This window comes from Mastigoproctus giganteus, chromosome 2, assembly GCF_048544385.1.
Source record: "Mastigoproctus giganteus isolate SK-2022 chromosome 2, ASM4854438v1, whole genome shotgun sequence".
NCBI lineage: Eukaryota > Metazoa > Arthropoda > Arachnida > Uropygi > Thelyphonidae > Mastigoproctus > Mastigoproctus giganteus.
Window position 1 is genome coordinate 86,308,831 of NC_143576.1, and position 23,579 is coordinate 86,332,409.

Consider the following 23,579-nt stretch of genomic DNA (forward strand, 5'->3'; position numbering starts at 1 on the left):
TTATAAACACAGCATTCTAAAATCCATCACTTTTTTGAACATTTTTCCAAGGTAAGCCTACTATATAAAGGCAGAGGGAAAATAGGCTGGCCAAAAATTGAAAAAAAAAAAAAAAAAAAAAAACCCACAGGTGCCAGATTTATACATTACATTCCATTCATAATTTCCTAATAGTTGATAAAATACCAAATGAAGCCAGTCCAATTAATAAGTTCCAAACCTTAATTTCTTTCTGGTTTGTACTTTAAAAAAAAAAATTGTTTTCGAAAATCCAGCATGCACTATGTCCTGGGCCACATTTATGAGGTTCTAATGTAATACAAAAAAAACTTTTTGGGGGGGGGGGGGCTTTAGTCCCTCCCCACCATTGTGCATGTGATTCTGGAATGAACACTAGATACAAAAAACTGATTATAATATACTGTAAGCAAGTGCTGTTTGGTTGTTTTTTTGAATATTCCTTGTAGCACTGACTAATTTGGTATTATATAGTGCACAGGTTTCATGCTTTTTTTCTTTTTAATTACATGCCATTGTCTGTGATATTCTGTGCTTATGGGCTTGGGCTGATTTACATATTTGCAGACTGAAAAATCAGGAATTCATGATGTGAAATCCAACTCCTGACACCTGAAATCAGCTAATAACAGACCCATTTAAAGTCTTTAAAAATTCCTCCATTATCCAATGGGATTTGAACCTTTCCCTCTTCAAAGATGTGCTGCATAGCAAACACACTATAGTATATACTGTCATAGAAGATGACAGGGCTAACATCCTCTATGACAGTACAGAGGAATTCTTAAGTTGAAACATAATTCTATTTAAGAGCAGCATGATGTTAGAAAAAACATGGATGTTATAAAAGCATGCTAGCATCAATTTATCCATTTGTAACTTCTGTTTAACAACTTTTTCTATATAAATTGAACCACCTGGTAGTATAATAGCCAGATGGAGACTGATTAGAAATCTATATTTTATATACGGTAGAACTTTGACTGTCCATCACCCTATTTATTGTCAGTCTCTGGCTATTATGCCATAATGCATTGTGATATTGGCGCCATGTGTCACTCAGTCTTTGTTTATAACTCACTGTATATGGTTGTACTTTAAACCCTTGTTTCATATTTTAATAATTTTTATTTAGTAAACCCATTGAAATGACAGAGAAACATAAGGGAGTAGTGCTGGGATTATCACAAAAAATTGAAATAGTCAATCGTCCAAGAAAATGTGAAAGTGCTACAAGTATAGCATCGGTTTATGGAATAGGAAGAACAACAGTAAATGATATAAAGTGTGATGCAGACAAAATTGAAAACGTGTCGAAAATGGAAACCACTGACAGTAATGTTAAAAATCGTAAAACAATGAAGCTTGCTAAAAATGAACAATTGGATATTGCAATGCTTCAATGGTTTGTTCAAACATGTAGCCAAGGAATTCCATTGTCGGTACCTATAATAATCAAAAAAGCAATTGAAATCAATAAAAAACTAGGTGGCGATCCTTCATTCAAGGCTAGCATCAGATGGTTGGACAAATTTAAGTTTCACTATGGTATTCGATCCACAGTGAGAAGCTAAATGCAGATAGCACAACAATTTCTGTTTACCGTGAAAAGCTACAGAAGGAAATAGCTGATTGAAGTTAGGTTAAAGACCAAACATACAACTGCGATGAGACTGGCCTTAATTGGAAGGCACTACCTCAAAAGACACTGGCATCAATGGCCTGATGGAACAACAAACATAATTAACCATTGTGAAGCTAAAACTATGTTGTCAAAGTGCATTGAGTGGTTCAAGGTACAAGAAGAAGCAGACTTTTGCGTTAAGTTCATAACAATGCCTCCCAAAAGGCTCAAGGGATAATTAAACAAAAGAAATTTAATTATGTAATATTGTTTACTTTTAAATTTCTTTAATGACATTAAAACAATTTTGTATGTATGTAATATTGTTATCTTTTAAATTTTTTTATGAATAGACAAAATATTAAGTCAAACTATTAAAAATAGGTATGTATTTGTACTATGATTTTTTGATGACCCGGTAAAAAATAAATAAAGTTTAATTAAATTTCATTTGGTTATTTATTGTGTAATAAAATAACCAAGTTAGATGACCAGGTCTATTGTATGTATAATGTTTTAATGTACATATTATATTATCTGTCTATTCGATTATCCATCATGGTCTCGGTCCCACACCCTGATGGAAAATGGAAGTTATACTGCAAAGTATTAATTCTTAACTATGCACAAGGGACATATCAATTGTGCATAGTTAAGAAATTCCCTAGTGCCAAGGAACTAGGGCAGTGATTTTCAACCTTTTACAAGGGACATATCCCTTGTGCATAGTTAAGAAATTCCCTAGTGCCAAGGAACTACGGCAGTGATTTTCAACCTTTTTTTAATAACGGCACCCCTAAGTAATTTATTTTATTTTGCGGCACCCCTACTCAATTTTCTGCCTGTTAGATTCGATTCTCTTTCTGTGTATATATATATAAATATATAAAATATTAAAAAATATATATGTCATATGATATTTATTACAATAATATAATTATAAAAATTACATTTCATAATACAAATTATATATATATATATATACAGTATATACTTTTATTCTTTATATAGAGGTACTAAGTAAACATCAATTATAGAACACCATATAATTAAAAAGATACTGTACACATTTTTATAACGAAATAAACATATAAATTAAAAAAATAATAAGAAGTTTAAGTAACTTAAACCCAAATTCCGTGGCACCCCTGGAATGTTGTTGCGCACCCCGGTTGAAAATCACTGGACTAGGGAGTTTCAATCCCTAGTATTTTAATTCTTTTTCACTAAGTTGCAATACTTTTCAAGAAGTTACAGGTATTTTGAACGAACAGAGGGGTGAAGTGGAAGTGGGTTTTTTTTTTTTTTTTTTTGGCTGATGCTGCATAAGCTTGCTTTCTTGCATCAAATGCCTCTACTAATGCTAATGCTAAAAGTTTTAGGTCTATTACCATGCCAAAGGTTCTGCAAATTTCTGCTTGGAATAAGTCACATTGGAAATTGTATAAAATATACCTAAAATGGTTGCATTGAACAAAACTTGCAATAAGCAAATGGATACTGCGATAAAGATATCTTTATCATAGTATCTAGCAGTCGAACAGAAACACAATGCAAAAAGACAATGCTAGTATAGCACTAACCAAAATAAAAAGGGGGGGACAATTTATTTGCTTGTTCCACCAAAGAATTCTGCACAGAGATTATTGAAATCTATTCCAACAATAAATTAAACTGAGTGCAAATTTCCAGCTATCTATTGTGACCAATCTTTTTCAATTTAAATTTATACAGTACTACATTTTGTGCATCATCTGAGAAAGAGTAAAGATACCATCAGCATTTAGGATACTTAACCCTTTTAAAAATATGCCACTTAAAATTAGGTTGCTGCTTAGATACCTATTTTTCAGAAATAGAAATATACAGCAACTACAAGTCTTTCTTGGTAAGAATAGCCTTTTGTGGCACTAGCTAATCTTGTTACACTTCTATGCACCCATTCCAAAAAAAAAAATCTATGCCTTCCTAAAATGAGGTTTCCAAAAATATATGCATTATTTCAGATGTGAATCACTGCTTTATACAATATGATAATCACAATTTTGTCCCTGCCAGAAAAGCTCCTGTACATCATTAACAGAGGCTGATGCATGAGGTGTTCTAACAGATTGCTAGTATTAGTACTTGCACAAGTGAGTTTATATAGCATCAGAAAAAAAACAAAAAAAAAAAACACATCATGTTCATCCACTCCAATAGTGTCTAGTTCTTTCTTGCATTTATTCTAATTACCCACTTCGACAATAATTTTTTTTTTGGCATGTAATGCAAGAAAGTAAGTGTATGAGCTTATGCAGCATCAGGCAAAAAAAAAAAAAAAAAAAAAAATCACACCATTCCCTCTAAATGCCTGTACAGTTCCTCCTTAAATTTATTTAACCTATCAACTTCCACGACAGATGGAAGTTTGTTCCAGCCATTAACCACCCACTGGCTAAAAGCAAATTTCCACACATCTATTCTACATCTGTCTTTTCTTAATTTGAATTTATGCCCCCTTAGGTTTGTAATCTGAACAAGTGGAAGGATCCCATCAGAATTCAGCATGCTCAACCCAATTAAGGCATTATACACATCAATCAGATCACCATATGCAGGTGCCTAGTCTCCAGCCACTGCAATTTGCAGAGACTTAAGCCTCTCTTGGTAAGAGGATCCCTTCATTCCCCTCACCAATCTTGTTGCCCTTCTCTGTACCCACTCAAGCAAATCTACATCCTTCCTAAAATGAGGCCTCCATACATGTATGCAGTACTCAAGGCGTGGGCTGACCACTGCCTTATACAGAGAGACAATCACCTCCTTTTCCCTGCTAGAAAAATTCCTATATATCATTGACAAAACCCCATGACCTGCACTGGCAGCCTGTCTGCATTGCTCAGAAAACTTCATATCTGACTGCACAATTACTCCCAGGTCGTTTGCAATTTCTACAACCTTAAGTGTACTACCACACAGTTGGTACATTTCTCTGGGGTTACATCTACCCATATGCAGTACTTTGCATTCATCAAGGTTAAACTTCAGTTGCCACTTCTTAGCCCATCTGCCCAAATTTTCTAGATCCTGTTGCAATAGCACACTGCCATTACTGTCATTAACAACCCTACCAACCTTTCTATCATCTGCAAACTTCGACACTAAGCCTGATATACCTTCATTAATATCATTGATAAATACACAAAACAACAGTGGCCACAACAACGAACCCTGTGGGACTCCACTAATAACATTAGTCAACAAAGAGCAGCACCCACTGATTACCAACCTGTGTTTTCTCCCACTCAACCATCCTTTCATCCACTGTAGCAACTTGCCCTTAATACCATTCTATTCCAATTTGAACAATAGTCTTCCATGCGCAACACTGTCAAAAGCTTTCCTGAAATTCAAATATATGATATCAAAATTATTTTTTTGCATCCAGTTCTTTGTAACCACATCATAATATCCTATCAAATTTGTCAGACAAGACTTTCCCTTAACAAGCCCATGCTGTGTCTGAATTATTGCTGCAGTCTTTAGCATTAGCATTAGTAGAGGTATATGATGCAAGAAAGCAAGCTTATGCAGCATCAGCCAAAAAAAAAAAAAAAAGCCCACTTCCACTTCAACCCTCCGTTCGTTCGAAATACCTGTCCAGCCGAGCCTTAAATTTATTTAGGCTATCAATTTCCACGACAAGGGATGGAAGTCTGTTCCACCAACCAACTACCCGCTGGCTAAAGGCAAATTTCCGCACGTCTATCCTACATCTGTCTTTCCTCAATTTGAATTTATGCCCTCTCAGGTAATTATTCTGAGCAAGAGGAAGAATCCCAACAGCATTGAGCATGCTCAAACCATTCAATGCTTTATACACCTCTATCAGATCACCTCGCTGGTGCCTAGTCTCCAGACACTGTAATTTGCAAAACTGAAACCTTGCTGAAACAGACTTCCATCCCTTGTTCCATTCACTAATCTTGTTGCCCTTCTCTGTACTCGTTCCAGCATCTCTACATCCTTCTTGAAATGAGGCCTCCAGACCTGTATACAATACTCAAGGTGTGGCCTGACCATTGCCTTATACAAGGGAATAATCATCTCCTTATCCCTGTTAGAAAAATTCCTGTATATCATTGATAAGTTACCATGAGCTACTTTTGCAGCCCGTCTGCACTGCTCAGAGAACTTCATATCTACCTGCACAATTACCCCCAGTTTCTTTTCATTCTCTACCACTGCAAGTGTAGTACCACAGAGTTGATACATTGCTCTGGGGTTGCTGTTTCCCATGTGTAGTACTTTACATTTATCAATGTTAAACTTCATTTGCCACCTCTCAGCCCATCTGCTCAACCTTTCCAGATCCTGTTGCAGCAGCATAGTGTCAGTAGTGTACTTGACAACCCTGCCAACCTTTGTATTGTCTGAAAACTTGGACATTAAGCTTGATATACCATCATCAATATCATTTATAAATACAGAAAACAATAATGGACATAACACTGAACCCTCAGGGACTCCACTAATAACATTAGTCCACGATGAACAGTGTCTATTGATTACCACTCTCTGCCTTCTTCCCCTCAACCACCCCTTTATCCATAGCAGCAATTTGCCTCCAATGCCACACTCTCCAATTTGTGCAGCAGTCTTGCATGTGCAACAGTATCAAAAGCCTTTCTAAGATCCAAGTATATAATATCAAAGTTATTCCCTGCATCCAGTTCTTTTGTGACTGCATCATAGTATCCAATCAAATTGGTCAGGAAAGACTTCCCCTTAACAAAACCATGCTGTGTCCGAGCTATAACTGATGTCTTGTCTAGATGATCCTGCAGTGCTTCTTTAACCAGTACCTCCATTAAATTTCCGGGAACAGAAGTTAAACTCACAGGTCTATAATTACTTGTGTCAGCCTTTGATCCTCCTTTGTAAATTGGGGTCACATTTGCACATCTCCAGTCTGTGGGTACCTCCCCTGAGTCCAAGGAAGCACTCATAATTATGGCTAAGGGTTTGCTTACTTCCTTTGCTGCCTCCTTTAATATAACTGGATAGATTCCATCCACCCCAGGTGCCTTTTTGTGTTTATCTTCAACAATTTCTCCTCCACTTTACTCTCAGTTATTACAACGTTCTCTAGCTTACTGCCAGAGTTGAATACACCTCTGGCAATCCCCCTCGCTGAATAACTCCTCATGTGTGAATGTTGATGCAAAATATTCATTTAGTTTGTTAGCTACCTGAGCAGGATTATCAACAGTTGACCCATCGATATCAAGTGGACCAATCTGATTCATCCCCTTCCTTCTAGAGTTTACATAAGTAAAAACTCTTTGCTGTTTTTCCTTGCATCCCTTGCCAAAGATTTCTCATAATCTGCCTTCGCCGGCCTAACCTCCTTTGTAACTTGGTTACAGATCAACTTGAATCTATCAAGGCTTCTATGTCACGTGTTAATTTGTATGTATCCCATGCATTTTTCTTCTCTGCCACATTTCTCATTAGTTCATCTGACATCTATTTAGGCCTAAACCTTGAACAATATTTCTTAGTTGGTATGTAAAGCCTAGTAGCTTCCAAGATAAGTTCTTTGAATGCTTTCCATTTTGAATTTGCTGTTGGTAACATCATCAGTTGGTCCCACTGTATAGAATTTAAATACTGTCTCAGTCCATTGTAGTCACCTTTAAGAAAGCAATAACCATTCCCTTTACCCCTAATGGTAGTTACCTCTTTGAGTAAATCCCACTTCAGCACACTGTGATCACTGCCACCTAGTGGTTCATATATCTGCAGATTCTTAATGCATGATGAATCACTACTGATAATCAAATCAAGAGTATTACTCCCTCTAGTTGCCTCCCGAACATGCTGATGTAGAAAACAATCATCCAATAAATCCACAAAAGCCTTGCTAGTGTGTGAGTGACCAGCCCCCAAATTCCAGTCAATATCTGGGAAATTAAAATCCCCTATTATAAGACTCTCTGATTTACTGGCCCACTCTATTTCCCTGTACAGTTTCTTATTATACTCATCAGAGTCATTAGGCCTATAGCACACTCCTACTCTCAATTTTCATCTCCCAATGCTTGTCACAACAAACTGACTCGACTCGACACTCCACTGTCCAGCGATGTCGACTGGCTTCACTTCCTTGGATTTTATGTTTCTTAACTAATAGCATAACCCCTCATCCCTTTCTATCCTGTCTGTAGACATTGTTCTCCCCAAATTCCAGTTCTGTATTCCTTATATCTGTGTTTTTTTTTTTTTTTTTTTTTGATTTGGTAGTTGTTGGCGCATCGGCTTCTGTGGCCATATTGCACCTCCCAAGGTTTTTTGCAGTACTTTGATCCAAGCCCGAGGCGGGAATCGAACCCGCGACCTTTGGGTTGCCGGGTAGGTACTTTACCCACTCGGCTAGCCCGGTCGGCTTTATATCTGTGTGACACCACGTCACTGATATCCCAACAATATCTGCCTTTGATGTTTTGAGCAATACCTCAAATTCATCAAATTTATTTATTAATTTATTAAACTCCTAGCATTGGTGTACACGCAAGTAAACATGCACCTGTTTCTATTCTTAACTACCCTAACACAACCCATGTGTTTACTTGTACCGCAATGACTCCCAGCAGTCTCTGAAATATCCCACATCTTTGTTTGCTATCTGAGCAGGATCATAAACAGTCGAACCATCGATATCAAGTGGACCAATCAGATTCATCCCCTTCCTTTTAGAGTTTATATAAGTAAAGAAATCCTTGCTGTTTTTCTTAACATCCTTTGCCAAAGATTTCTCATAATCTGCCTAACCTCCTTTGTGCCTTATTACAGATTAGCTTATATCTGCCATCGGCTTCTGAGTCGCTTGATAATTTATATGCATCCCATGCATTTTTCTTCTCTGTCACAAGTCTCATTAGTACATTTGATAACCATTTAGGCCTAAACCTTGAACAATATTTCTTAATAGGTATGAAACTTTTAGTAGCTTCCACAATTAATTCCTTGAATGCTCCCACTTAGAATTTACTGTTGGTAACATTGTCAGTTTATCCCACTGTACAGAATTTAAAAAAAACTGTCTGAGACCACTGTACTCACCTTTATGGAAGCAAAAACCCTTTCCTTTACTGCTGATGGTAATTATATTTTTAAGTCAAAACCACATCAGTACACTGTGATCACTGCCACCTAGTTGTTCCTTTATCTTCAAATTCTTAATACACGAAGAATCACTGCTGATAACCAGATCAAAAGTATTACCCTCTCTGGTTGCCTCTTGAACATACTGCTGCAGAAAACAATCATCCAATAAATCCACAAAAGTCTTTCTAGTGTGTGAGTGACCAACCCACAAGTTCCAGTCAATATCTGGGAAGTTAAAATCCCCCATTATAAGACATTCTGATTTACTAGCACACTATTTCTCTGTACAATTGTTCATTGTACTTATTCGAGTCATCAGGCCTTTAACACACTCCTACTCTTATTTTTGCTTTTGCAGTGCTTATGTCACACCAAACTAACTCAACAGTGCACTGTTCATCTATATCAACTGGATGCACTTCTTTTGATTTTGTTTTTCTTAATTAACAGCATGAAACCTGCTCCCTTCCTATCCTTTCTGTACACATTGTACTCCCCAAATTCCAATTCTGTATTCCTAATATCAATGCGACACCACGTCTCTGATATCCCAACAATATCTGCCTTTGATGTCTTGACCAACACTTCAAATTCATCAAATTTATTTATTATACTTCTAGCATTGGTATACATGCACCTCTTCCTATTCACCGACACATCCCATATACCCAACTGTTTCACGATAACTGCCATCAGTCCCTGAAACCCCCAGCACCTCTAGCTCCAGGTCGCTACTTATTCTAATAGAAGTTGTGCAAGAATCACTTTCACCTCTGCTTGCGGCTACTTTTAACCTTTTAGTCTGTGAATCCCTCCAAGCTAGCATTAGCAAATATTCTTGCCCCCTTTCTATTTAAGTGTATCCCATCCCTGTAGAAGCAGTCTCTCCTGTTAACAAGCACAGACCACGCTGAAAAAAATTCTACCCCTTGAGCCTTGAACATTCCCTCCAAAGCCAAATTGATTGACAAGGCTCTCATCATGTACTCCCTCCTGTTGTGTCTGGGCAGAATTGCAGACACTTTCAAATTTAACCCTGACTCACGACTTTTTTACAACAATGACCTGTACTTGTTAAGTAAATCTGAAGATCTCCTACTCTTAATGTCATTGGTGCCAACGAGTACAACAATGTCACCTTTTGTGCCCTTGAAAGATGATATATGCTTTACAACGTCATCAACTTTTGCCCCTGGCAGACATACCCTGGTCCTGTTCCATCTATCCTTTTTACACAATATATTCCCCATCTCCCTGACAATAGAGTCACCAACAATAACTAGTTCCTCTGAGACCAGCATATTCTGCCTCGGAGATTGCTGCTGTGTTGCCTGATGGCAAGGAGTGAGCTCTGCCATTGCGTTGGGCAGCTGAGAGCTTGACAGGCCTCTCATATTAATTTCTTCAAGGGCATCTGCCCTACACCTCAAGCTCACATAGATGCCCAGTAGAACGCTGAGTTGATGCCTAATTTCTAGACACTCTTTGCACCCAGCACACACAAAGACATCCTCCTTGGCTAGATCATGTTCTGTTCCAGAGAGTTCAGCAAACATTTTACAAGTTGCACATTTTTTTAGGCTGTGCTGCATTGGAGAATAGCCACCCCCCCCTCAGTTTTCCCCCGAGTCACAGCACTCGGGGGAGAACTGAGGAAGCACTTTGTGCCTGTTGCTTTGCTGCTCTAGTCTGGGGCATGATATTTTAAATTAATAAGATCAATAAATTTAATTAATTGTCAATACTATGCTATCTAACAGAATCCTAAATGCAGTGATGCGTATTACGCTATATAATTATACATTAGAGCTACCTAGTTACCACAATTAAAATTTTGAATTCCCTATTACTCTATACAAAAAACAATGGCTGCATGATTCGAATGAAATAATGGTTTTACATATATTAGTAATCTACTAAAACTCTATCTAAATTAAAAATAACCAGCGTAACTATAACTATAAGACTACGTATAAAGTACAATATAAAAATAACAATTAGGTTAATAAAAAGGCAAACACATCACTTTTTCGGAGCCTGTAATTCACAGCTGTAATTTTTAAAGAAAGTCAGCTCCCTCTCTTATCCTCAACATCGGAGTAGCAACATGATTCTCCTAATGCTTAAGCTTCTTCTATATCACCTAAAAGTTTGGAGGTACTTAAGGGGGGGATTACTGCTAATGAAATGCATTTAGCAATGTTACACGTAAATTGCCATTTTTTAGACCTATTTCTCTGGCTAATATTAGTAGTGGCAAATCACGCAAGAAAGCAAGTTTATAGAGCATCATCCAAAAAAAAAAAACCACCTCACCCATCCATTCCCTTCAAAAATTTGTCTAGTTTTCCTTGAATTTATTCAAACTACAACAGATGGAAATTTGTTCCAACAATCAACCTCCTGCACATCTATCCTGTAACTATGCATCAATCTGAATTATTTATGGCCCCCTTGTGTATGGCCCTCAATGTTGATGGCATTCAAGAGGAATGCCATCAACATTGAGCTTACTCAATCCATTCAACACCCTAAACACCTCAATCAGATCTCCTTGCAGGTGCCTAGTCTCCATATGCTGCAATTTGCTGAACTGAAGCTTTCTTGGGAAGAACACCGTTTTGTTACCTTCACCAATCATGTTGCTCTTCTCTGTACCCATTCCAGCATATTTACATCCTTCCTAAATTGAGGTCTCCAAATCTGTATACAGTACCCAAGATGCAGCCTAACCATGGCCATGTACAAAGGGATAATCACCTTCTTATCCCTGCTGCAAAGTTCTTGTATATCATGACAAAAAGCAATGAGCTTTCCTGGCAGCCTATCTACACTATTCAGAGAACTTCATATCTGCATAATTACCCCATCTTTTCCATTTCCCACTATGCTAAGTATAACCACACAGTTGACATGTTAATCTGGGATTACTGCCACTCATATGCAGTACCTTCCATTTGTTGATGTTAAACTTCAAACTGCCATTTCATAGCCTATGTGCCTAATTTTCCTAGATCTTATTCTTCTGCAACTCAACCATCCCTTTATCCACAGCAGTAACTTGCCCTTAATATCACATTGCTCCAGTTAGTACAGCAGTCTTTTGTGTGCAACTGTATCAAAAGCCATACTGAAATCCAAGTACAGGTACTGGACCATTTATCTGGCAAGCTTGGAGAACGGAGGTGACCCAGATTTCTGAATTTCCAGTTTTCTGGACCAAGGCTTAAATATATTTATTTTTTAATACATTATATTCATTATTTAATACTTAATATATTCATTGTTTATTTTATATTTTAAAATAAACAATGAAAAATAAAGAAATTGTATTTAACAGATACAAATTAATACACTTCTAAAGCAGGGTCTGTTTAATCAATATTAATCCACTAATCTTAATCTGAAGACAATTCAATCTGGGGTGACAGGTACAGGAAGAGAAGAAGCAAAGGTATTGGAGGTTGTGGCTCAGGCTGAACTTCACTTAAAAGTTTCCGGTTGATCTTTGGAAATATGTCTGCAGATTCTGTTGTTTCATATACTTTGGGTTGTTTGTTTGTTATTTGGTTTTTAGGAGCATTAGCAACTAAGGCCATATTGCTCCAGGATATGCGGTGGTCATTCCCTGACCTTTCCGCATCCTCCATATTTGGTGGTAACGGGCTCAAACCCCGGTCTAATCAAGAAGCGTGTGCTACGCACTGCTGCTCCTTCCCACCTGGCTACAGAGGCGCCATATACTTTGGTTATTCTTTAATGAAAACCTCTTGTATTTTTTATACATCCACATTACATGCTACTCACTGATGAAGCTCTTTTGCTCCATTCCCTGAATCAGTTCCTCGGTCAGGCTGATGCACCTGTCTATAGACACTTTTTCTTCTTTCAATGCACTGTCATCACTCTCATCTGAGTTGTTCTTATTAGCATTCATTACCATATCTACAATTTCACTATCAGTGAGTTGGAGCACAACTGTAGCATCACCAATGTTTATACACTCTTGTATAGCCCCATCATCAAGTGACTTGGCTATTTCACATGACAAATTTCTTTTGCATTCCAAAGTGCATCTTTAACATTAAATGCTTTCTGAAATTCTTTTATCCCTGTACCTTTGTTGCAGGTACTAGCATTTTCTGCAAAAATATATCACTGTACCTGCACTTGAATACAAGAAGAATGCCTTGGTCTAAAGGCTGAATTAGTGAAGTACAACTCGGATGCAAGTAAACAGCACATACATTGTCCTTGACTAGAACTTCAGCAGGAGGGTGTGCAGAACAACTATCAAGAACTAAAATAATTTTGCAGTCATCAGGTAGTCTCAGAGATTTACAATGAGCCCTGGCGTCAGGGACAAGTTCTTTAGAAACCAATTGGTGAAAATCTGTGTTGTAATCTAAGCTTGCTCATTTGCCTTATAGATCACAGGAAACACCCTGAACTCTCTTAAATGCCCTAGGATTCTGACTTTGCCCAACAGTGAGTAATTTGCACTTTTGAGTGCCGGCTGAGTTAGGACATGCAAGAATCGTAAGTCGTTCCCCGGAATCCTTATACCCTGCTGGTGCTGACTCATCTGGTATTACATACGATTTCCTTGGTATGTAATGCCAGAATAAAGAAGTTTCATCCGGATTGTACACCCCCAGGGGCTCACATCTAGTGAATATGGACTTGGCACACCCAGGGTCCTGAGCTGGATATCATCATTCTTCTCAAACTATAATTTACGAGTCGAGTTACCTTAGCAGAATGATCAGGAAGGTGATCACAACTCTGCAGAATGCATGTTACTTCATCAGCAAGGTTAAACACATGCCCAAGATTCTTTGTTATTAAGCTGTTTCCTTCTGTTGGGCCCGTGTCTTTACCTAAAGGCAAACTTCAGCACATCTATTCTACAAATGCCTTTCCTCAATTTGAATCTATGCCCCCTCAGGTTCTTAATCTGAGCAAGTGAGCATTGAGCCTGCTCAAAACTATTCAAGGCCTTATACACCTCAATCAGATCAACTTGCAAGTGTCAAGTCTCCAAGTGCTGCAACTTGCAGCATTTAAGCCTCTCTTGGTAAGAGCAACCCTTTGTTCTCCCCTCCCCAATCTTGTTGCCCTTCTCTGTACTCATTCTAGCAACTCCACATCCTTCCTGAAATAAGGCCTACAGACCTGTACACAGTACAGGTCTGTACTGTGTTCTTATGAATCATTGCAAAACTCCATGGCAGCTCGTCTGCACTGCTCAGGGAATTTCACATCTGACTGCACAATTATCCCCTGGTCAATTTCATTCTCCACCTCCCTGAGTGTAGTACCACACAGTACGTTACTCTGGGGTTACTGCTACCCATATGCAGTACTTTTCATTTGTCAATGTTAAACTTCGGTTGCCACTTCTCAGCCCATCTACCTAACTTTTCTAGATTCTGTTGCAGTAGTATACTGTCGTTAACTAATTAATAACAAATTAAGTAGTTAATGACAGTTAACTTCTTAGCTGCGAACCTTTGTATCATCTGCAAACTTGGACATTAAGCCTGATATACCTTCATCGATAAATACAGAGAACAACGATGGACCCAGCACTGAACCCTGGGGAACTCCACTAATAACATTAGTTTGTGTAGAGCAGTGTCCATTTATTACCACTCTTTGCCATCTCCCACTCAACATTCCCTTTATCCATTGCAGCAACTTGCCCTTAATGCCATACCGCTCCATTTTGTACAGCAGTCTTCCATGTGCAACAGTATCAAAAGCTTTCCTGAAATCCAAGTATATGCTTCTTACAGTTGATGGTGGAAGAAGCAAAAAGAAACAGAAAATTAAGAATAACAATGGGTAAAAAAGCTTGAGACGCAGAGAAGTACGACATCTAGTGCAGGGTGAGGTACTTCACGGAGTAGAGACAAGGTCAGTAGATAAGAACTGAAGGTATCAGAAAATTGGAAGGTTTTGAAATGAGGGTACAGAGGAGGATGGAAAAGATAAAATGAGGAGATTTGAGAAGAATGGTTGAGAAGAGATGAATGAATAAAATAATCAGAAGGTAAAGAGGACTGGACATGTGTTGCAAAGCGAGTGATTGATGGAGGGAAAGTTCAGGAGAAAAACTATATTTGACTTGCCTTTGGCAGAACACTGAGGATGCTCCATTGTAGGTGATAGCATATGTTTAAAAAATTCTAAAAAGCATGTTATTCTTCATATATAACGATAACATGATTTTGCATATAAACAACAGTGAAATAATATTCATACTTGTTATTTTAGGTGAAACAAAATGTTACCTACGCGTGTTAGTTTGTGGTTTGTTACATTCATTAGACATGATTTGTTAAGGTCCCATCAGTGATGGTTGGTTGTGGGATTCTTTGGTAGACTGCTTACACTGTGCCAGTTATTAAATATTGAACCAAAAGGTTCAGAATCATTACTGAAAATTACAATAATTATTTTGTAAGTGTGGCTTCAATTCTCTAAAAGTTTTCCACACTTCTTTCTTATATCAATAGTATTACTTTTAGATTTTCCTAATTGAGACGTTAGGAAAGCTCCTGATCACAGATCTTGGAAAAAAATCACAGGTAATATGGAAATACATGTGATCCTTTTATTGTGTACTATGTCTAAATAAATATATATCACAAGCCAACTAGAATGTTTTTCTTTGGGATGAGGTAATCTTACTCACTCCAACTGCGATCAGTTTTATGAAAAAGAATTCCTTTTCGTACAGAAGATTTATAAATTCCTCCCATTCCAAAGAACCCATCACTCACCAAGAGTCTCCAACCTTTTAAACTTTTATAGGCAACTTAAAGTTCGAATGTGAACTGTTTAAAATTCAAAATATCTCGCCACCATATATAGGTTATGAAAACAGAAATTACCAACAATAACTCACTGCAAACTATTCATTTAAACTTATATATATATATATCATTATAACATTTTTTAACTTTAAAAGTTCAATCTCTCAGCATTGTTAGCCAAGCACATATTAAATAACACTGCACTTTCCTGATCTTAAATCTCCACTCTTTTATACCAAAAGCTAAAACATTTATGTTTTCTCTTCACCATTTAGAAGAAAGTTAACACTTTTAGGAAAACCCTAAACAGTCCATTAATCCTTGAAATAACTCTGCCAGCCACCCAGATTAATTCCATAAGAGCCACACATTAGACTGAACTAGTCTAAGGCAAGAGCAAATTCTCCACCAGAAACTATAAATAGCCCAGATTTTTATTATTTAACTGTTTGACCCTTGCAAGCATTGGAGAGATGCTACTCTCTGGCCCTATATACCCATTATGCATATCTTTCTGAAATATGCTTATTTTTAAGGAAAGGTGATAAAATTTTGAAAATTGAGAATTAAATAATGAAATCATAAATTAAAGTATTTTCAGTTTAACATAAAAAGCTAAAAAAAATTTATAATTAAAAAAAACAAACTTCAAAAATTTTGCAAAATAAGAGGTTGTAGTAGTAGTGGCAAGTGATGCAAGAAAGCGTGTATGAGCTTATACAGCATCGGCCAAAAAAAAAAAAAAAAAATTGCACCATTCCCTCCAAATGCCTGTCCAGTTCCTCCTTAAATTTATTTAACTTATCAACTTCCACAACGACAGATGGAAGTTTGTTCCAGCAATTAACCACCCGCTGGCAAAAGGCAAATTTCTGTACACCTATTCTACATCTGTCTTTTCTTAATTTGAATTTATGCCCCCTTAGGTTCATAATCTGAACAAGTGGAAGGATCCCATCAGAATCCAGCGTGCTCAACCCATTCAAGGTCTTATACACCTCAATCAGATCACCGCACAGGTGCCTAGTCTCCAGCCACTGCAATTTGTAGAACTTAAGCCTCTCTTGGTAAGAGGATCCCTTCATTCCCCTCACAAATCTTGTTGCCCTTCTCTGTACACGCTCAAGCAAATCTACATCCTTCCTAAAATGAGGCCTCCAGACCTGTATGCAGTACTCAAGGCATGGCCTGACCATTGCCTTATACAGAGGGACAATCACCTCCTTTTCCCTGCTAGCAAAATTCCTATATATCATTGACAAAACCCCATGACCTGCCCTGGCAGCCTGTCTGCATTGCTCAGAAAACTTCATATCTGACTGCACAATTACTCCCAGGTCTTTTTCATTTACTACCACCTTAAGTGTAGTACCACACAGTTGGTACGTTTCTGTGGGGTTACTTCTACATACATGCAGTACTTTGCATTTGTCAAGGTTAAACTTCAGTTGCCACTTCTTAGCCCATCTGCCCAAATTATCTAGATCCTGTTGCAGTAGCACACTGCCATTACTGTCATTAACAACCCTGCCAACCTTTGTATCATCTGCAAACTTCGACACCAAGCCTGATATACCTTCATCAATATCACTGATAAATATACAAAACAACAGAGGACCCAACACCGAACCCTATGGGACTCCACTAATAACATTAGTCCACGAAGAGCAGCACCCATTAATTCCCACCCTCTGTCTTCTCCCACTTAACCAGCCTTTTATCCATTGTAGCAACTTACCCTTAATACCATTCTGCTCCAATTTGTACAATACTCTTCCATGTGCAACAGTGTCAAAAGCTTTCCTGAAATCCAAATATATGATATCAAAACTATTTTTTGCATCCAGTTACTTTGTAACCACATCATAATATCCTATCAAATTTGTCAGACAAGACTTTCCCTTAACAAACCCATGCTGTTTCTGATTTATTCCTGCAGTCTTGTCTAGATGATCCTGCAATGCATCTTTAACCAGTGACTCCATTTCATTTAATAAAATGAAATACACAACAAGTGTATTTCATTTAAGCATGCCATAGGTGAAATGTTAAGATAAAAGGAACTTGCATATCTCAGCCAACTGGGAAAACATAAATGGACTGTGAAATAACAAATATCATTAAAAAAGTCAGTGATTATAAAACAGTGCTAATGCCAATCCATACAGCTTGAACGTGTCAGAAATCCTAAATAAACTACAATCACCAACTATATTGTGGGAACCCAATTAAATGTTTCTGCAGAAAATGTGTGCACACAATATATAATATATTCATGACCTTATTGAAATGAATATATATAACAGCTGATCAAACTGCTAAAAATACTTGAAAATTAAAGTACTATACAGAATATTACTTCTCTACAATTTTCTTTTTCCAGTTGATTGACATTGTTGTTCTAATTAAAGGAAACAAATCGATTTTTTATTTTTAGGATTAAAGCAGCCAGTACAATGCATAGATGTTGGTCATTTATACTTGGTTTTCATAATTTATTGTGAAAGGTTATTATTCAAGCCTGCATTACCTATAACATATTACTCGTGTGTATGGTTCGTTTTATATATTAAAATCATTTTTTTGGTTGGAGAATTTAACCGCTTTCCATTCTGTATCTATTTCTCTATATTTTTTGTTAGTTTTTATTCGTATGAATTTCCTTATTTTCAGGCTGATATTTCCTTTTTCGTGTTTATCTTTAATTTGAATACGTGCTACTGTCTGTTTATACCCAAGTGGAAATAAAGGTATTTACAATGTTCCATAAGGGATGTCTTGCATTTGTCGAGAGAGTAGTTTTATTCTTCTTGTATTTAACATTCTGAATGTGTGATATAACCGAGGCGTCTTTCTTTGGCATGCACTTATTTACTATATGCACTTCGAAATGCACAAAAAAAAAAAAAAATAAATAAATAACTTACTTTAAAGTAACCTCCTTCGTAAAGGGTATCCGGCGGACCAAAGATTGCTACTTCCCACTCAAAGAGATTATCCTCATTTAGCAGTTTAACACGAAATCCTTCGACGGGTTCTTCTTGAAGACTTTTGAACTCCAAAGCAAGTGCTCTTACTGCACTGCCAGTGGGTTGTTGTGCCATTTCTATCCCTTTGATATTTGTGAATTAAGTACGCTTATATAAACAAAATATATAAAAGTACATCAAATAGCAAAACACTATATACACACACACACAATTCTTAAATTTGAAATGTCAGTTTTTTGTATTATAGTGTACGAATGCTGAAAGAATAAGCATCTCTTCTCTGCGTCAAAGAGAACATGGGTTTTAGTTCCTATGACGTCACCGGAAGCCAATACCAGAGTAGATATAGTAGTTCATTGAAACGAGCAGCTTTTAACTAGTAATGAGTATGATGATCTTCTTTACTTATTGTCTCTTTTTGATAAAAATAGATTTGTTGTTCCTGTTTAACGTTCATGTAGAATTTTTAGATGTGGTCTCGGTATAAATGCAAACCTCATTCATTCTCGCTATGGAAGACTTTCAACTGAAATTTAAGCATTTGTTGCTGCTATAATGTTTGTTAATAACATCTGAGTGGAAGTTTGTACAACAATGACTTCTTCGATATTTTGTTCTGTGTAGCAACAGTGCCTCTAATTCCAATTCGGACACGTGCTACACTTTGTTTCTAGTCCGTTACTCTATTAGTTTCTTCGAAGCATGAAAGTGTCGAAACACAACATGGCTGCAAGCTTGTCTGCTCAGGAAGAACAGGTAACACTTGTTAGTGTTATAGATTCGCATATTTATATTCATTTAAAGATATAAAAAACTTAAATAAATGGCATGTGTAAAAATTCTCTGATAGTTTGTTTTTTCACAAACTTTAATAAAATGGTGTGCTTTGTTAACACAAAAAATCAGTGCTACTTATATGAGGGAAAAAGTATTTTTGATGAATTGATTTCAAATTATCATCCATGTGCGCATGTAATTGTTTACTTTTATATTACAGCCACCGTTAAATAGGTTTATGGATTTATTAAAGATAAATATATTTCTTATTTATTTGCCAAGCTTACCTTCATCTAATTTTACTCTACCATACTATATACATTTTCAAAAGTTGAAGGTATAGATGCACAGTACTTCCACAAATACTGTTACAAAATTAAATCTTTAATAGCAGTATTTAGCATAGTCACTGTGTGATATGTAACAAAATAATTCATAGTAATTATATTGTTGCCTTTGTACATAGACTGGCTAGACAAAAAGAAATTGAGTAGCTGTTTATTAGCAATACACAAACCAAAACAAACAGTTTGTCTAACATGCCTTAATCCTTTGTTATTCTCTTGTAAAAGGAACACAACAGGCCAGTTTTGCAAATTGGATACTGCTTTTCGTTCATTTGGCTTTATATAAATTTATCCCATTCATGATTGCCCCAAATTGCTTGAACTGCAACTGTTTCTTTTCCTAATGCTTCTATTATAACCCCCCCCCCCTTACTTTCACCAGTCATTGAATTCTCTCAACCCCTTAACAAGAACATTAATGTGTTCATGGGACGACAAATTCCAGAAAAATACACCTAGTACAATAATTGGCCAGAACTAATATACAGGGGTTCTTTCCTTAGTCATCTATCCACCTATCAGGGAACATTCGCATTTTAGCATCTATATGCGGTATACCCCCCAAAATTAGAACACATCCTTAGTCATCTATCCACCTATCAGGGAACATTTGCATTTTAGCATCTATATGCGGTATACCCCCCAAAATTAGAACACATAATTGCAATTCATTAGATGCCAGCAAAGCATTTAAATGTTCCTGTTTATATTCTGGTACAACTACACGGTGAGAGGAGTTCAGAAGGCAGCAAACAGCACTGTATTCAGCAGTCATGGGCTTGAACCCTGGTCACTCAAGACTCATGTACTTATGTACCTTCACACTTGACCACTCGGCTATGGCAGCTTAACCTCTTGTAGTCTGTAGTACATCAAATTGATTTGATTTCATTTACCATACTTTTAAACAATGTAAAATACATCAAAGCTTTAAAAAAAAAAACTGGAAAAGCTATGTAGGAGGATGTGATCCAATCCTAAAGTAAAAAAAGAAAGAAAAAAAAAAAAAAACTACCTGTTAGCTGTCACAGAAGGTTGAAAGATGCAGTAAGATATCTTGAGCAGTTGCCCAGAAAATAAAAAAGTGACTTTCTCTAGCTTTGGTCAATCTATGTAAGAGAGGAGGTTATCAGTTCATTAGTAATCAAACTTTTCAAAATCCTTTTGAAAACAAAAGGTTATGGTCAAGGGATGGTAATGGCACCCAGAATCACATCAAAGTTGAATTTTATTAGATAAAGAAATGTGTGCTTTATCTGTGAGGACAAGGCAGCTGCTCTAAAGCAATGCTTCTCAAACTATTTGTGGTGAAGGGCCAGTTTCTTTTATTTCCAATCTGTCGCAGACTGGTATTTTTGTAAAATACAAATCTTGTAGACTGGTAATGGACGAATCATTGGGGACCAGTAATATCTGCGACCAATTTCCAATTCATCATGGACCACAATTTGAGTAGCACTGCTCTAAATGAAATGAGACAGTTGCATTCAGAACTAAGCAGACATTTTGGCCATTCTCGAAATGCCTGCAGAGGCTCAGCCATTTTCTTTGCTTATGGTTCAGATGAACCATAATGCTTATGATTCACATGAGTTCCATGTGAACAGCAAAAACTCCAGTGAAAAATACATTGCCTTCTTGAAGGACTACCCTAATTGGTGAACTGAGATCTGGTGATACAAAGTTGACTTTAATGTTACTTATCAAGAGGCAAAAAATATATATATATATCAATCCAGCTCAAATTATTGTTTAATCCATATTTGCTCAAATTGATAAAAACCAGAGATCAACTGTGATCCTTATGTATCCAAACAAACTGTTACTACTCCTACTTAATAGATCAATATTAGATCTCTCTCTCTCTCAGGGTTACTCGGGAATTTGTTTGGCTGGTTCAGCATAAGCCTCAGGCTTCCTTGCACCATATAGCTAATAATAATAATGTCCCCTTATGTGTGTTATCTGAGTAAGGATGCCATCAGCATTTAGTTTACTCACTCCATTTAAAGTCTCAGTCAGTATTAAAACCTTTAATTTTAAGAACTGAAGGTACCCTTTTGTGTTCTTGACTAATCTTATTGCCCTTCTCTGCACCCATTCCAACAGATCCACGTCATTCTTAAAATGAGGCTTCATAGTAGCTAATCAGATTGATCAGACAGGATCTCCCCATAAAAAAACCCGTACTGTAACTTCCCTATAATTCCATTCCCATTAAGATACTCTTGCAATACGTTAACCACTGACTCCATTACTATTCCCTGGACTAGAAGTCAGTCTTATAGATCTATAATTGTACATGTTGCTCTTTATGAATAGGAGACACATTTTCACACTTCAATCTGTAGGAACGTCCCCTTGTATTGTCCGTGGATGCTCTTATAATAATGACCATGGGTTTCCTTACCTCTTTTACTGCTTCTTTTAATATAACTAGATAGATCTTCTCATCAGCCCTGGGTGCCGTATTTAGCTTCAGCAATTTCTCTTCCACTTTCTTCTCAGTTATAACAAAATCATTTAACTCCCAGTTATAACTTGATGTACTTCTGATGTTTCCCATCTCGAAAAACTTCACGTATGAATGTAGATGCCAAATATTTATTTAGTTTGTCAGAAACTTGAACAGGATGCTGAACAGTTATGCCATTCATATCTATTGGGTCAGTATTGTTCATCCCTTTCCTTCTAGTATTAACATAAGCAAAAATTGCAAATTTATAATCATCCCATGCATTTTTATTCTGTGCCACTAGTCTTATCACCTTGAACGATACCTTTTAGTTGGTAAAAAAAGGACTTTACTCAATGTTCAGGACCAGCTTAGCTTAATTACACATATCCTGTCCCTCCCTCAGTGCCCCTGTTTACTTTGTCATCTGTGCATTCAGTTGTAATTTCTAACAGTGATTTCAATCTCAGCATTAAAATCACACTGTATTTCTTTTGCATGTAAATAAAATAATTTCCTAATTATACAATGAACAGAAATGCTAGACTCTAATAAATTGGAACTGTTATAGTGACAATATCAGAATAAAGTAACTGCATGATTATCCAGTGAACAAGAATGGTTGCATGGAATATTGCCCTATAGATCAATTTAGATCCAAATTACTTAGACTACTGACCTACAGCAGATTTCAAATAAGAAAAAAAAATATATGAAGTAGGATAAATTAGAAAAGTATTGAAAGTTCCAGCCATGCAAGGAGCAATCATGGGGCAACAGTTATAAACATGCTGAATGAGCATTGCCCTTCACATGATAACTTAAGGGTTAAATTAACAAACAGACTTTGTTTCAGTGTATCATATTTGAATCTGCCAATTATAAATTCCCCTAATCCTTAAAACACATAACATACTGTGTTGTTGTAAATTCTCTTAATTTCATATTTCAAAACCGTTTTACATTACCTAGAAAAAACCACAGAAAGACAGTTTTAGCTACCTTCCTAAATTTTTAAGATTTTTTTTACATTTTATATCATTTATATTAATTTTTATTTAATTTTTTTTTATCTTGTTTTACCTCTTTTCTGTTTTCATCTGTCTTTATTCTGCCTGTTCAAATAGTGATGTGTAAGTGCTTTTATAAGCCTAACAATTCACTATATTCATATTTTTCTATCAACCCAGTCAGTAATTGAGTCTCTTTTTGGATTTGAGATTTCAAAATTTTTACTATTTTCCTAAAAAGTGCAAAGAGTAATATGTAAAATTCAATGATGTGTTTCAATATTGTTGAATTTTACATATGTCTCTTTGCATCTTTTTAAAAATATCTCTGAAAGCATGTATACTGGGAGGCTATGGTTGCTGTTCACATTGAAATGGGAATGAA

At 36.5% G+C, this 23,579-nt stretch overlaps 2 protein-coding genes across 4 annotated transcripts in view; one reads left to right on the forward strand and one right to left on the reverse strand.

The window, feature by feature from the left end:
• Nucleotides 1–19,020, reverse strand: part of LOC150089388 (ubiquitin-conjugating enzyme E2 R2-like) — a 117,355-nt gene extending 98,335 nt beyond the window's left edge. Inside the window, exon 1 of the mRNA XM_090389359.1 lies at nt 18,543–19,020. Within this exon, the coding sequence (XP_090245485.1) occupies nt 18,543–18,719 (177 nt within the window). The 5' untranslated portion in view covers nt 18,720–19,020. The remainder of the gene's footprint in view (nt 1–18,542) is intronic.
• A 134-nt stretch (nt 19,021–19,154) lies between these two features.
• Nucleotides 19,155–23,579, forward strand: part of LOC150089389 (tyrosine-protein phosphatase non-receptor type 9-like) — a 316,237-nt gene continuing 311,812 nt past the window's right edge. The window contains exon 1 of one of the 3 annotated variants that reach the window (XM_090389348.1): nt 19,155–19,370. In XM_090389348.1, coding sequence (XP_090245474.1) covers nt 19,308–19,370 — 63 coding nt within the window. In that variant the 5' untranslated portion in view covers nt 19,155–19,307. The remainder of the gene's footprint in view (nt 19,371–23,579) is intronic. The other 2 variants (XM_090389328.1, XM_090389331.1) reach the window with 2 other exon arrangements.